The following is a 16,790-nucleotide window of genomic DNA, read 5'->3' as shown; positions in this document are numbered from 1 at the left end:
TCCATACAGCATAGAATTTTTGGCACACATATCTGGCACACATTTGTGATCCTGTGAAAACAGCTCAGCTACATTCTTTTAGTCTGGGTGATGGATGAGAGGTAGTTTTGTCCACAGTGGGGCGCTAAAATTGGCTCAAAGTAAAAGTTTCACAAGAGCTTTAAAATGTCTCATTGAAAGGGTGCTCTGGCCCTTTAAGAGCCAGCCTTTGCTCCAGTGATACAGAGCAGAGCGGAGCAGCTTGGATCCAGACTGCAGCACATCCTCTGCTGTCGCTGCTAACCCACCTGACAGCACGGCGGAACGGGCGAGCAACACCGGGCCAGCAACCCGGTTAACATCACTACAGGCAGCAACGTCCTGAGGGGGAATGGGGGGCGAACTAGCCCGCCTGCTAATTGACTGAATTTCCTTGAAGTGGAGAGGGCTTACGGCCGGCGGTCCATAAAGATGGTATCGTGGATGATTTCGAGGATAGTAGTGTGAGTATGGGGCTGGGCTGTTGTTTGGTTTAACCGTTAGCAACATCAACGGTTCCTCCATTCATCAGCTGTCTGATGCTGAACGCTGCGTCTCACCAGCTCGCTAGGATTATACCCTCGGTTTCCCATTTTCTGTGTTTGAGAAACATTTCATAAAAGCCAAAAGAACTCTGTAGCTGAACTGTCATTTAGGCCCTAAATTAAGCAGTTTTCTGTAATTAACAGTGCGCTGTTTCATGAAATAAGAGAATGATGCAGTACAATTTGCATCCAGCGCTTGCTAGCCTCTGGTAGCTAACGTATGCTTGCTAACCGTTTAAGTGTGCCACCTGAAAGATAAGGTGTTGGCGGGCCCCGTCAATGAAATGAAACTGTTTTTTGATTTACAAGCCACGATGCAGACCAGTGAAAAATCTTAAAATGTTCACTATTGCTTTCTTCAAAGCAGCGAGAGGCTAAATATTTCTGTGCTGACAGCTCAGCATCCCAGCAACATATGGTATCATGAGTTAGTGAAATGTTGTCAGGCTAGGGCTCAGCAGGCCAGCAAAGGATGCTGCTCTGTAATGCATCCATCCATCCTCATACATGCATCCCTATGTCCACATGAGTCGGGGATAAGTGTAGATTTTCAGCAGTATTGTACAGAATGTTTAAATGATACAGATTTATTCACCCTGTGATGTAGGCCCCAGCTTTCACCTGGACATACCACGTCCCAACAGTGAGGATGACTCAACTAAAGGCTGCTGTCATTATCCTGATCCCATATAGAGATGCTTTTATAATACTGCATTACTGTTGCCTTTGATCACCAGATGCACCTGTCTGTCAGTGATCCTGTCGATTTCTTATTGGTTTAACCAAACTGTGCTTACACTTGTTTATGTCAGGTTCAAATAAAACCATATTATTATCTTTAAAAAAGACAAGATGATATATACAGATGTTACTGTGTTTACTTTAAATTTGCCCAAATTACACAAGCAGAGGATAATGTTGACTTAGAGTTGCTTTTAGTTGCTTCCAGCTGGCTCCTTCACTTCCCTGCGACTCAGGTGTTATTGCGCTCATGGAAGGCCTACAGTATGACTTGATAAACATTATGATGGCTGCTGCATTTCTAACACAGGATCAGTATTTCCTCATCTTTATTATATAAAAATGCAGTGTTTAAATCTCTGATGTAATCGCAACCAGACTTTTAAAACTCAGAAAAGTAGACTCGAGATTGGCACACCAAGAGGCATTGGGCGTCTGTCTGCTAAGGGAGTCTGCTGGCCTCCAGGCTTGCTACGAGCCGCCTCAGCTTACTGTATTAAGCTGAGAAGTGCTGCTCACATGACTGAGCTGCTCAGATACTGACTGGGACACAGGACTTACTTAAATGCCTCGAAAACAAGATATCCGCAGACTTCCATCATCTGGGAGTGCAAAACCTCCACAGGGACTGTAGAAAAAAGTGTTTTATATTTAGTTGAGTTATCAAAAGCCACAAATGATGGTTTACTATTCAAGCATAGAGACAAAGTAGTGATTGTCCAGTGTCCTCTCACTCAGAATTTGACATCCTGTCACATCAGCACAAATGAGCACAGCAGCACAGGATGCAACCAAATTCACATCAAAAACACAGCTCTGTTTTTACAGTGTCCCATTCTGCACGTGGACTGACACATGGTGACCCACCCCTGGCTGACTTTTGTGTGTTTTTCCACTTGAACTCACCACAGCCTTCCTGATTCCATGATCTCCATTATCTGTCTTTATGCATCAAGCTGTTGAGTTTTAGAAATACTGTCTGTCAGCTCTCAAATGTAGCGTCATCACAAGCAGAGATGTTTTTTAGGTGTCAGACAAGGCACCCAGAGGCCATGTTCCCAAGCTGCTGAACCTCCCTTTTCTGACCCGGGTGTCTCTGCTCCTTTGTTTTTTTTTTTGCAGCCTTGCCTTTGGGACGCTCTACCCAGCGTACTCTTCATACAAGGCTGTCAAAACGAAGAATGTGAAGGAATATGTGAGTATCACCTCCGGTTACTAAATCACAGCAGAGCATTTTTTTCTTTTCAGTTATTCTCCCCAGGCTCCTATATGCTATTTTTAGTCTTAAATTTAAAATGCACAAAATAATCAGCAATGTAATAAAAAGCCCAGGGACAGAATTAAGGCTAGGCATGATTATGATGACTTAAGTAGTGCATACAAATAACGTGGGATGATTTTAATGCTGACTATTATCTAAAAACAAAGACTTTTCACCAAAATCTGTATGGTTTTTGTTAATGATTAGGCTACTGTCTGTCAGACCAAATCAAAGGTAAAACAAAGGAGCTAGTTGGATATGAAACATGATACCTTATTGACACTGTACCTTTATTTGTGGTCTAAGTCTTCATATAGACATTTTTGTCATAATTTGAAAAGTGGTCAAAAGGTTCGATTGAAAGTTTTAAGATATTCTTTCATCTGTTAAGGCAGATAATTTCATCCCATGCAGGCAAAGACAATATGAATGTGCATGCACCTCACTATGATTATGTAACAGCCTGCTGGGTTGCAGATTATTAGTACCAGTCAGCATCATATTGTGCAGTTGTTTCCACCTAGGGGGGTTGCAAAAATAAATCTCATAGTTCACATGAAGGTTAATTGGTAAGGAAAGAAGCCATGAAAAAATTTGCACTTCAATTTATTTTGTGAAAGTTAACTATTTTAAGAGGATGTACTCCAACAAGGCTGTAAGCTTTTAAATACAAACACAACTGCATTCCCTCATTTAAAATGATTCATTGCTCAAATGTGCATTTTTTTAAATTTTGTAATGATGTCCCAAAGTGAACACAGTCACATGTTTCCTCCCAGTTCCCAAAATTGCAGTTAGAAGGTAATTAAGAGCATAAATAATGTGGAATGATTTAAAGTTTTAAGGGTGGATAGGAAGAGGATAGAAAGCTTGTAAGCAATCTTGTTCTGTTCTTGGCTGGGAGTCGGGGTCCTCCCTGCTTACCTCATCACTGCAAGGGACTGAAAAGAGAGGGGGGTCCAGGAGGAGGAGGAGGAGGAGGAGGTAGCAGCCCTCTGGCCCTCTGCCTAGATCTGCACTAGAGAACAGTCTCCTCCTGGCTGGTTACCATGACAACACCCCCTCTCTCAATCGCTGCAAAAGCAGACGGCCACAGAAGGAGTGAACGAGGAAAGGAGGAAGAGGGGGGAGAGGGACTGGAGGACGCCATTTTTAGAACTGATGTTGTCATTCGCTCTTTCCTCTTGTTTCTAATGAGCCAAAATGTTTCAGCATTATGTGTTTATACTGCTGCTTTCCTTTGGCCTGTTAGTGTCTTTAGATACATTAATAACCATTTTTTCTTTGATTTAATAGCATTTGATTGAAGATATATTGATGATGATGCACTCAGGCTAAATCAATAGTAGTTTCCTTACATGGCCTAGTTCACAGACAGAGCCATATGTTTGCTTTGTCTCCTGAAGATTACCGATGCATACTGATGTGATCTGACAGCACTGAAACATATGCTGCATTTCTGCACATTGGCATGTCTGCTTGGCTCCACGTGTCATGGCACGTGCATACTAGATGCTGTGTGTTTTTCATGTGCTATATATGTCATGTTTTCTTTACTCACCGCTTGTGTATTCATGTCCACATGTGTGTTTTTGTGTGTCTGTGTCCAGGTGAAGTGGATGATGTACTGGATAGTTTTTGCGTTATTCACCACAGCAGAGACGGCAACAGACCTGCTTCTGTCGTGGTGAGTCAGGAGCTGCACATGACTGTGACCCCAAACTAGCTTGTGATAAATGAACTGATTGTATAATACTATCAATAGAGGCTTTTAAGTGTATCTAGCAGCAAGCATTCTTGATATCTTTAGAACAATAATGCTAGATTTAAGTGTCCTATTTTCACTTTTGTAGCAAAAAATGTTACCCACTTAGGTTTCTGTACCTTTTATATGTCAGATCAGCATTGAGCCTCTCTAATGATGTGTTTGTTACCAAGGTGTCTAAAACTTCCTCAAAACGTATCTCTCCTCTTTGCTGATGATTTTTCTCTTTGTCTTACTCAGGTTTCCATTTTACTTTGAGCTAAAGATTGCCTTTGTGATCTGGCTCCTGTCCCCATACACTAAGGGCTCCAGCGTCCTCTACCGCAAGTTTGTCCACCCTACCCTATCCAACAAAGAGAAGGTGGGAACATGAGCCTTTTGTGTCATGTCATGTCATCCAATCACAGATATATATATATATATATATATATATATATATATATATATATATATATATATATATATATATATACTTGTTATATATATTTAAACTTGTTTAATGATCATACTAAAATGTTATGATATTTTGCTTCTCTTCTTCTTGCCCTGATTGCTGACACTCTTGTATTAAACTCATCCACTTTATCCGTGTCCCTCTACTATAGGAGATAGATGAGTACATTGCACAGGCCAAAGACAGGAGTTATGAGACCATGATGAGGTTTGGAAAGAGGGGTCTCAACCTGGCTGCTAATGCTGCAGTTACTGCAGCAACCAAGGTGAGCTGTTTGTTCAATGAAGATAAATTTTAACAACGACAGTAACGCTGCAACCCTGTGCACACTGGTATTATTTAGCCAGTGCTGCAGCATAAGCTCAAAATGTAGCCTAGTTTGAACTTCATTTTAATGTAACATTAAGTGTCTGCACTTCTAACATTAAAGATGTACCAGCTGAGATAGTTCCAGTGTAGGCATATGTTACACCCTAAATCTTGCACTAGTATGCACCAGGTGAATGGATGAAAAAACAAGGCTTTTTCAGACTGTTTGGTATGTCCAGTGTGTTTTTGTGGTGGATTACATTCCCAAGAAATGTGAGATGACTTCTTTTTATGTACTTCTGCAGAGTGGAGAAAATTTTAATGTGTCCAACAATGTAGCCACCTTATGTTTTAGATGAAATTTTTACCACTTGTGATTCATTTTGAATTTGATAGCATCAGCACATCCCAAAAGTATTGTGCAGCATCCCGTCTTCCTTTAACATCTGGGAAGAAATGATACCAGTTGCTGGAGTTTTGGGAGAGAAATGTTGTCCCATTCTTATCTGATACAGGATTCTGTTTGCCACTTTAGCACCTGGACTCCTTTACTGTGAAGCCAATCTATTTTGATGGATTTAGTATGTGGTTTAGCATTGTCTTGCTGAAATATGTAAGGCCTTCCCTAAAAGAGAAGTTGTCTGGATTGAGGCATATGTTCCTCTAAAACCTCAGAGTACTTTTCAGCTTTGATAGTGCCTTTAAGATGTGTAGGCCACCAACACTGATGCACCCCCATACCCAAGTGGGAAGTAACTAATTACATTTACTCAAATTACTGTAATTGAGTAGGGTTTTTGATACTTGTACTTTTGTGAGTACTTTTTAAAATCAGTACTTTTGCTTCCACTTAAGTGAGTTTCACCAGTGACTGTGTTTTAACTTGAGTACTATACACATGTACTTTTTCCCCCTCTGTTGACCACACAGTGGTACAAAGAGAATCATTTCACATCACATCCCAAAAGAGCTGTTGTACACAAATAAAACTGGAATGTTGATATCTCAGGGTTAAACATTTCAGAGTTGATGTTTACTCCCTAAGTGTAATTTTAACTCCATTCTGAGTTAATTGGTCTTCAGTGTTGGAGTTATTTGGCAGTGTTGAGCTACCAGTGTTAGTTCTACTCTGTAAAGATTCAAATCTGAGGGGATGTGTGGGAAGAGTTCTTAGATGTGTTATGTATGGGTGTTGCATGTTGTGCAGTTATCCCTGCTTGTTTTTTTTTTTTTTGGTCATGTTGCTGGTGTATTGTCTTGTTTGATTTGAGACACATTTGCATCATTAGTGAAGTTTCAACTGAGTTAGAGTTCCTGCCTATGGCTTTGGTCGTCCTAAAGAATCCATAGAGCGTCTTCTTCACCAGTTTGCATTGCCTTGCTTTTAGACTGACTCTCTGCTTTGTTCTTTCCAGAGGAGATTTACCTTGCCACAGATTTTCAGTATTATTGCAGCTCTGTTGTATTGTAAAACACTCAAAGGTTTGGTTTAACTTTATGTACTGTGGACCAATATAGACAATTTTAAACTGTTAAATCGAACTCTTTATGAGTTTGATTAACACCGTCAATTTTGCTGTTTGACTTCATTATAGTGGTGACTTTATCTGAACAACCTGGGTGGAGATCTATTCTCTTGTTCTTGCCAATAAGAAAGATCATATTTTACAGTACAACTCCTCAGTATCTACTCAGTACTTAAACAAAACTTTAAATTGAATACTTTGTACTTTTACTGGAGTAGAACTCTAGACCAGTATTTCTACTTAAGTAAATTTTAACCAGAGTAACTGTACTTTCACTTGAGTACAACAAACATGGCATTTTTCCAACTCCGCCCATACCATCAGAGATGCACGCTTTTGAACTGTGCTCTGATGACAAGCTGGATGGTCCTTCTCCTCTGTAGTCCACAGGACACGACATCTGTGATTTCCAAAGAATTTAAAATGTTGGTTCGTCTGACCACAGAACAGTTTTCCCTTTTGCCTTGTTATCATGGCTTCTTCTTTGTATGATACAGCTTTAACTGTATTTCTGGATGATATGGTGAACTGTGATAAGAGACGGAGATTTCTGGAAGAGCCCCTGCAGTGATTTCCATAACAGAATATTGACATTAGGCACTTTCCCTTGTGCACAGAGATTTATCCAGATTCTCTGATTCTTGTAATGATATGATGTATTGTAGATTATTGGATATTCAAAGTCTTTGCAATTTTACCTTGAGGAACATTTTTCTGATATCATTCCACAGTTTTTAGATGCAATCTTTCATATAGTGTTAAACCCCTTGCCCATCCTCACTTCTGAGAGATTTTATACCCAGTCATGTTACTGACCTGTTGCCCATTAACCTAATAAGTAAAAAAATGCTCCTCAACCTGTCTTTCAGCAGTACCACTTAATTTTCCAGCCTCTTGTTGCCCTTCCCCTAATTTTTTTCATATTTTTTGCTATCATCAAATTCAAAATGAGCCAATATTTTTTATGAAATGGTAAAATGTCTCAGTTTTGGCACCTGCTATGTTGATTATGTTCTACTGTGACTAAAATATGTGATTGTAAGATTAGGAAGTCAATGCTTTGTGATTTTTTTTTTTTTTTACAGTACACACAGTGCCCTAACTTTTTTGGAAGTTGGGTTGTACATTTCACTTCTGCTTGTGGATTAGCAGCAGTTACATAAAATGTTATTTCAATTGTTTGATGTTTAAAGAACATGAGGTACAAGTGGTAACACAAAAATGCTTTTCATTTAATAGTCACATGGAATTATCAAGTCTTGCTAGTTTATTTCCTTTGTCATAGGGGGGCATATCAGAAACACACTCCTGCTGTTTTCTTGGTGGTGAGAGACCCTGTCTGACAGTTTACAAAGGAAAAAATTGCCCCAAAGTTGACGAATCTGCTTGTGGCTCTGCTCTCTTCTTGGGAGTGTGTGCAGCCATTAAATCAAAATATCAGATGCCAGACATCCATCTTACCTGTTGGGAGCAGCTGGCTGAGCTGTGCTATAAACATTTTCCTGGAACTGAGTTTAAGGTCCCTAAAAGATTTTTTAAAGGTTGTAGTCTAATGAATTGCTCATTAGTTTATTTTTCCAGTTGTTGTAGCTTCACATGATGCATTCTGAAGGCCTTTGTTTTCATTCAAGCAGTGTAAAGATCTAAAGTGGGCAGTGATATGAAACAGTTTGGAAAAGAAATGGGGTGTGTATATGTAAAACTCTGGTTGCCCAATATTGTGGCCAAGGATTTCTGTCTGATCTTGTTGACCAACTTTCACAGTTTTCCACTAAACATGAGAAATAGTGAATAAAATAAATTCTTTTTAGATAGCCTTGTCTCTCTAAGACCTGAGGGATACAGAGGTAGATGAACGCTTTTCTCATCTCATCATGTGACTGATGTGGCTGTGTTTTTCCCCTGTAATTCCCAGGGGCAGGGCGTGCTGTCAGACAAGCTGCGGAGTTTCAGCATGCAGGACCTGACTCTCATCAACGCTGATGATGAGCTGGCTCTGCACACGTCAGATTCCCGCATGAGACGAGACCCCATGGACGAGATGAGCTCAGGGGCCAGTACGCTGCCCCGGGCCAAGAGCACCACTGCACGGCAGAGTAAGGCTACACACAGCATGCACAACACACACTGCTTCATTTACAGCTTCATGTGGAAATAGACAGAAGCATTAATACATCTATAATTTGTGTCCATAATTGGGGATTGGGTCTCAGAGGAGTTATTTTATCTATGAGCAGGATTGAGGATAATTGGGCCAAGTAGAGTCATGTGATTTAAGGCACAGCAGAATGCAAGGGTAGGGGAGGAAATGCAAAAAAGTGTAGGGTGGTGGAGGGGGGCTGAAAGCATGTGATTCAAGTGGGAGAAGAGGCTTTGTGTCTCACTAGGCTGCCGGCTGGCTGGCTGTGTGGGCCTGTGATCTGTGAACTGAATACAGAGACACAGGACCAGAGAAACAACTAGTGAACAGGACAAGTGGTATATTCAAATTCCTGCTTACAAAGAAGCCATGTCAGCTTTAAACACATTCTCAAAGAGAGAGAGACAAACACTACAGAGAAGAAAGCAGATGCCTGGAATTAAAATCACATCTACTGGATAATTTGTGTTTGGCTGTAAGCTGTTGGAACACAACATGACAGACTAAATCCCAGCTCAAGGGTCCTTTACCCCATGATTCACAGATATCAACAGTGCATCCCACTTACATATTCAAGGGATCAAGGTAGACTGATTCTATTTAGCCCTGATTTAAGAACAGTTTCATGGATATCAGTTAAAGCTTGAAGCTACTTAATACTACTACCTGCTGTGTCGTTATATTTGGGTCTTTGTATTTTATTGTACTGTCTATGTTGTCTGATTTTGGTGTTGTCCGATTTTTATGTTGATTTTTAATGGACTCTATGTTATATATACCATCAACCTGCTAGGGACTACAGATGGAAAGCTAATGGCTACAATCTGGCACATTTATATGTCCATGTTCATTAATGTGCATTGTCCCTTGTAACAGATAAACAAATAAATAATATAATATAATTTAGCTTGGTTCAAACATCTTATACTTGCATGCCCACACATACATTTATAGGACTTGATGAAATAAAGGGTACAAACACATCATGTAAATTCTAGCGCCAGGGGGAACTCAATTAAAACAATAACAAGATATTGACTTGCTCAGCTCCACTCACCTCCACTGGGGACTCTGTTCACGAAAACTGCACTCTGTGATGAGTATTTACTAAACAGTCAACCAGTATTTTTGTTTAATTACATTTCACATAATGAAGGAGAAAAGCTGTTAAAAGTTGGCTTCCTAGTTTAAGGTGTGAGCTGCTTGGAAAGCATTCTGGGATTGCTTCACCATGAAGGCCACTTCTAACAGATTTTCTCCGTCACTGTGTGACTTTTAGTAGATACTGCTTATGGAGTGCAGTTATTGTTGAAAAGACGCCTCAATTTCAAATTTGTAACTAGGCAGTGGAGGCACTCAGAGCTGAGCTGCACATTTCTATTAGCAGTTTCTACATACTTAAGCAGCAGTCATTGTTTCCACAACACTAGTAAACATTTTGTGTCTGTCACATTGGCTCTCCATGACATGAAAAAGACTGTTACAATCAATGATTATATATCTATTAATAAGCATGCTAATGCTTCTTATCATGTTGACCCTTGCTCTGTTACTGTTTTGCTACATATGCATGTATATATATCATTTGAATTGATCTCAAGACCATTTTTAAAAGAACCAAATATGGGAACCACAGCTGCAGATGGTCTGAGTTCTTAATACAGTGCTGCAAAAATCCCCTGTGGAGTCTGGGTTGTTTTGGGGGGCTGGGAGTTATCACAGTTTTTTTAAATTATTCATCCAGAATAATTCTTTAGCCATATACTGTAAGAAGAGACCTCTCTGCTGACCTTTTTAATGTACTGTAGGGCAGCTTTAAATTAGGTCATGTATAATGTGGGAGCCTGTGACTGCAGTGATAAAACTCTAGTTGAACTGTTTAGAAGTAGATAAGTATCACGTCCATTGGTGTTGTCTCTCAATTTTGGTTTGGTATCACCTTTTGAAAATTTTCACTTACTTTGAGTCACTATGTCATAAAGTCATAACTAATTTTTGTCTTATCCTTCAGCGCGCTCATTGGCCCACAGTGACGATGTGTCATCTCAACACAGCTCTGACCAATCAGACACGAGGACTGAACACTCTGATGATGATATGGGCGATAAGGCCCCTAAACGCAGCACCAGCGTCAAAGCGACCAAGAAACCTGCAGCTGCTAAGACAGAGGTAGGGTCAATAAACACTCAATAAATGATAAAGACTGCACCCAGACTACAAGTCTTGGTGCTCAGATCGGATTTTTGGTTTGCTGTTCAACGTAGTTTTTAAAAAAAAAGAAAAGGTAACGCCTGCACACAACTTCCATGCCACAAAAATGTTTTAGTAGACAACTTTTAGAACCCACTTTGATCTTAATGAGGTCTGATTGTTCACACAATAGGAACCTCACCCATACTTTTACTGTCTCCTCCCCAGCAGGTTAACAAGCTGTGAGGAGGTAAATATGAAGTGTGTGGCATGAAAAGGAGTCAGAGCGACCTCTACTGGATAAATAAAATGCAAACATGTCTAAGTAAAACCAAGTCTTATTCCCTGCACTTTATTTGTGAAAATACAGGTCTTATCATTGGCGTCCATCAACTTCTAGCTGATTAATGATTATTTTTAATAGGCTAAAATTAGCTGGCTGATCAATTGAGTGAGCACTATTTTGTATCACCCTATAATCCTGATTTGTACTTGGAGAGCTTAACTATTGTACCATTAGCTTGCAGGATTACATATTCCACATGGCAAAAACAGATGGCATTAATAGAGCTTCATCACTCTACAGAAAGTGTACATAGTAGACGTTGCTGTAGACTTTGTGGGAATATAGATGACACTGTGTCCTGACACTAGTGATAGTCAGTGACAAAATCACCTTTATTACATTAATGCAGTGGAACAATGCAGCGAAGTGCTTCTCCTTCATAGCCCCTTTATGATTTTCCTCTCTGTTTCTCCCATTGAGATCGGGTGAGAAACAAGAAAAGAGGGAAATAACATGGCACAGGGAGTGCCAGACAGGAATATTTCCTTAAATTTTCTTTCACCCTACTCACTCAACAGAGCTTGTTCACTTGCATGGAAGTTTTGCATTTCTAGTATCCACATTTGTGTTTCAAAGTGTTGTGTCCTGACTAGTCTCTACAAAGAGGGAATAGCACACATGTCCAATTTTCGGCTTTTAAAATTAAAGAGCCTCGTGACATATTTTCTTAAAAGGGGGCATTAAAAATCACAGAGCAGCGTTCAGTGCTCACATACTTTTAGGGCACACCTTTTTTCCTATGGGTGACCCCAAAAACAGATTGCATCCTAAATACTAGTGAGACTTCTATTTCAGATTTTACAGTAACCTCTGGTCACTGACGAACCTTGCTGGACTTACTCAGTTTTTTTCTTTTGACAGTTTTAGTCTGTCTCATTTTTCCTTTTTTTGGCTAACCAACCCTGGTAATGACTCTTAACTTTCTCCCCTCCTTTTCTTCTCCTCTCCACTCAACCTCTCCTAGACTCAGACCAAGACAGTGAAGAAGACGACTGCAACAAAGAAAAAGACTACAACTAACGCTGAGACACCACCGTGAGGCCTGCTGTCCACATCCACCTACCTAAACTTGCACCACCCACAGCCTGCAGGCCCCTCTCTCCCCCTCTTTGGTCTCCACACAAACACACAAACGCTGTACATAACAATAAAGCAAGCACGAAGATTGTGTCACTCTTGCTGGTTTAAATCCTGGCAAAGTGCAGGTTCGTTTTTAGCAGTATGTGGCCACATTGAACAGGTCTAAACTTTTTCAGCTTTATTTTTTCACCCCATATAAAAACAGTCTGGATGTTTCTTTTTTTAAACCTGAAGGTGGATAGAGATATACTATATTTCCCTTTCTCTTTAGAAACCTTGACCTAAATAGATCATTGTTATACATGCCAAAAGTGTAAAGCTGTTTTTGAGTTTTCTTTACTTATAGTTTTCTAAATTTGAGTACCCTGTTTCCTTTGTTCATGGCCCACCCTTCCTGTGTGAGCTAGCAGCACGTGTGGGTCCCTATCTGGACCCGATAGTGATGGCAGCAAAGGTCAGGTGTTGTCATGTCAGGAACACAGACGGAGATTTTTTATTTTCTGTGAAGCGAGATCAACTTTGAGATCTGAAAGTTCCCACTTGTCTGAGCTCATGTAACTGTGTATTTTTGCAGGATATATGTGATCCAACCAGTTTTAGCTCTTTATTTACTTTCACTTTGCCTTTTTTGACTGCAGCATGAGCCTTGGAGCTTGTGGAATACATTCACATCAAGCTTCCCCCCTTTATTTCTTAATTTAGAGTGAGTCTGGCTCTGTTAAGTTCAGGCCTCTCATACAGAAAGTTATTTAAGTACTTGTGTTGGAATGGTTTGTTTAGTGTTGGCTCTGTTATCCTTTATCTAAACATTACTCAAGTTTTATCTGTCATTCCCTAAGTGTTTGGATCGGTTCTTCCTGCCATGTTATATTAGTAATAACTGCAGTGAGCCTCTTAATACGACTCTGTAACTGAGTGATGGTAGCACTCTTTCCTAAGACTTAGATTAGTTCTAGAGGAGTTGCAGTTGTTTGTGAGGTGTCGTACCTGCTCTCACTATTCATGTCTGTGCATCGTTTGTGTTCAACATTAGAAAGTGATGGAGCTCTCTCTGCAGTCTGTCGCTCTTTAACGCAGCTTTGTGTTCACACTTTAAAACATCTCCTCATCTTAAAAGCAATATTGAAGTAATGAAACCCAAACACTCTTTTGGAGGCGGTGACGAGTCGATATCTTGTCCTGGTGCCGCTGTTTCACATGGAGAGATTGTGTCAGACAGGGCTGTGGGGATTTCTAATCACTCTTGACTTTTGTCCTGGGAGGGGTTCTTTTGGTTGCTTTGGGCCCGGTTCCCTCCGAGTCATTTTTAGTACAGATTTGAAAGCATGGCTCGACCTCTGCACTCATCATTTCTGTGTGCAGTGTGGCACCAGGGTGAACCAGTAGGGGGAGACAAAGCCCTTCTCAACTGTTGGCAGAGCTACTGAACAACATGTACACACACTGTAAATAGGAACCTTAACTGTATATACAGTATGAGCTTGCTTGCCTTATACATTCTCTGGGCTTAAATCCATTTAATGTTTTAATCATCTGTGTGCTTTTTAAAATGAAACTGTTTTGACAATTTATTTGTTCAGCAAGCGAAAAAGCTCAAATTTCACCAGGTAGGACTACTGGTGATAGCAGTGATTTTGTGATTTTTCTTTTTCTTTTAATTTGTTCATTGAGACATTTTAAGTCTTCTCCATCACAAAGTAATGAAACTTCACCCTCGGTATGATCTTGTTTAAGCACACTGACATCATTTATGTCCTCCACTCATAATATTTTTGGGCAAAAAGTTAAAAACCAGCCCATTTCCTGTTTTTCTTCTTGGTTTGCACTGGATAAAGCAATGTCACATATTTAAAAATTAATTTCAGACACAGCCCTGTGTTTTTATCCTTTAATGTCATATTTGAATATTTATTTATTCCCTTTTCCTTAAGTCAGTATTAAATACAGGGATGTTGATTTGTATATTTGTGCCAATTCTCAATGCTCCATGTAAAAAATCAACTACAGTATGTGTGCTGGGACAATGGTATCTAACAAGGTTATGTATCAGTAATAAAACTACTAATAAAGGAAATCAAATCAACTTGTTTCTCACATTGTGCATTAGAAAACATATAAGTACAGTTGTCTAGCCTCTGGGGAATGCTTGATGTCACCCTGAGGTGGTTATTGAATGAAGAAAGGGCTCTTGAATGTTTATGACATGCTTTAAATTTATTCAGGACCACTTTGACAAGAAACACACATGATTTGCAGTTTATAATTTTTTTCTTTATTAGCAGTTATCATCTTGGTGTCATTGCTGTATTTAAATATATTAAATATAAATAGAATATATTACATAAATATATTGAATATTTTGGCAGTGTGTGCCCTTCCACAAGCCTATGTGGAACACATCAAGCAGGAAGAGCACATGTCAGACGTCAGTCATCTGCTTACAATAGGCGGACTCAAACGGCTCTTGAAGCCAATCTGTGGAGGCCTTCGTATTGAAATCGCTGTCTCAACCGATCTTTGGATCAACCTAACGGCCCGCCCACTAAGCGCGACTTCCTGTTAGCCTGCTAGCTAGCATTCCGGTTGACAGAAACGGAACCTCTGCCTGCCGAGCTATCTGTTAATCAAATGAGACGCGCCAATCAGCTTTCATCCTAAATATAATCTAAACGATCGTGGTACAAAAAATTCACCCCCTTTACAGTTGGAGCACAATAAGACACTAGCTATGAGACACGTTTGCTGTTTTGAACCAGGCTGTAAACCAGTTTATTTCTCGTGTCCAAACTGGCTGTTTAACAGGTGTCCAGACGGCACTTCCGTTGTTCCTGCAGCCAGCCTCAAGTGGACACTCGAAGTATAGCAATTTTTTGCACTTCCGCATTGGCTTCATTTTTCAGGACCAGAGGTTGTTGCTTGGGAAGGACGAGGTGGGCCTAAAGGCACGACACGGATGCAAAAAAAGGAGCACAAGCGCGGGAATGTGACGTAACATGAAGTAATAACAAGAGGACCTGTTTGAGAGCGCAGAGAGCACACCAGCAGCTTCATGCTAGAGACAGCAGGATCCCAGTCCAGTCCACATTTCTGCCCAGTTTCTGCCAAAGTCAGGTTTTAATGACTGTGAGAGGATTTTTTGGTTTGTGAAATAAAGCCTCTTTCCTTGACTGAGTCACAAACAGCAGCTCACAGGATAACAAACACCTTTCATCCTCCATGCATAAAGGCGAGTGGCAAATATGCAGACAAGTGTGTGCAGGGGTTAATCACATGTCTAATTTAACCTGTTACTATAAAATTATAACACCAAACTATCATCCACTGAATTAACTTACCTCTAATTCTATTTCATGTCACCAAGAAGTAAAAATTTTGATCTTGATTGCTGATGTTTGAACAGAGCATGGTTTATTAATCCTTTGGTGTGTTCACCTCCAGCTTTCATCAGATTGTTAAAATCGCTCTTGTCACGGTTAAAAAAAAAAAAAAAAAAAACTTTTAAGTGAACATTTAATCCTGCTCTGGACGCACGAGAGCTTGTTTGGTGCTGCAGGAATCCAGAATTATGCATAGAAATGGTACAGTTCATAAATGAATGCCAGAGGGATTCAGACAGTATACGGACATGCAGAGGAATGACTGTAGGGGCTCATTTGAGATAATTAGTTGGGATTTCATTCAGCAGAAGTGCCTTGAACTCTGATCAGGCTCAAAATTATATGCTGTGAGCAATAACTCTCCGCTATGAACCACTTTCTCTCTCTATCTCTCTCTCTCCTCACTGGGCTCTGTATATTTAATGTATCTACTGATCCCAGGTCAGGTGAAGTAACTCAGACGTCAGATCAGATATCGTATAAATCTGTTGCTGTTTTACAGCCTAAAAAACAACACTTATATATACAGAGTCATCAACAAGTATAAATTCGTCAATGGAGGACGCTTCGTGTGATGACGTCAGCACATGACGTATCCGTGGCCAGGCCTGGATGCATTGAGCAGTGTGAGTGTAGGCCAAAGGGGGACAGGGAAGGGGGTCAAATGGGCTTCAGCATGGTTACAATATAGCACGGTACGGATGGCCTAGTGTGAGTGCACCCAAAGTGTCTGGCTTGAGGCTGCGCCGGACGCTGGACAAGGCGTAGAAAATCCGGACTGCCCGGCCTAAAGCCAGATATATGGCCACCATATCTCAGTCCCAGCTAACAGCACTAACAGACCTTGTACCCCACAACAACTAAGCCTGTCCCCGCAACTATCACATAGTCATGCAAAAGTGGGGTGGCAGAAGAGCGACAACATTGTTTTTCTGTCGCAGAAAGCTTTCCGTGTTGGTCTTAGCACCTACTATAATGAAGAAATGCTGTGCATTTCTGACAAAAGAGCTGGGGCCTAATTTATAAACGCTTCATACA

General features: G+C 40.4%; 1 protein-coding gene across 1 annotated transcript; it reads left to right on the top strand.

The window, feature by feature from the left end:
* Window positions 1–209: 209 nt before the first annotated feature.
* On the top strand, window positions 210–14,458 carry reep2 (receptor accessory protein 2). The gene is made up of 8 exons (XM_041798071.1): window positions 210–482; window positions 2,427–2,499; window positions 4,176–4,252; window positions 4,571–4,691; window positions 4,936–5,049; window positions 8,535–8,715; window positions 10,771–10,928; window positions 12,260–14,458. The coding sequence occupies exons 1-8, from the start codon at window positions 451–453 to the stop codon at window positions 12,332–12,334; spliced, it is 831 nt and encodes a 276-aa protein (XP_041654005.1). The 5' UTR covers window positions 210–450; the 3' UTR covers window positions 12,335–14,458.
* Window positions 14,459–16,790: the final 2,332 nt, after the last annotated feature.

This window comes from Cheilinus undulatus, linkage group 10 (assembly GCF_018320785.1).
Source record: "Cheilinus undulatus linkage group 10, ASM1832078v1, whole genome shotgun sequence".
NCBI classification, from domain to species: domain Eukaryota; kingdom Metazoa; phylum Chordata; class Actinopteri; order Labriformes; family Labridae; genus Cheilinus; species Cheilinus undulatus.
The sequence above is the reverse complement of the archived record's forward strand: the minus strand, read 5'-3'. Positions and strand labels throughout refer to the sequence as shown.

Bases quoted from the DNA above. Each gene is read 5' to 3' on its own strand.
- reep2 (XM_041798071.1), top strand. From the start codon at position 451: ATGGTATCGTGGATGATTTCGAGGATAGTAGT. The intron at 4,253-4,570 runs GTGAGTCAGGAG...TGTCTTACTCAG, and splicing joins ACAGACCTGCTTCTGTCGTG to GTTTCCATTTTACTTTGAGC. The intron at 4,692-4,935 runs GTGGGAACATGA...CCTCTACTATAG, and splicing joins CCCTATCCAACAAAGAGAAG to GAGATAGATGAGTACATTGC.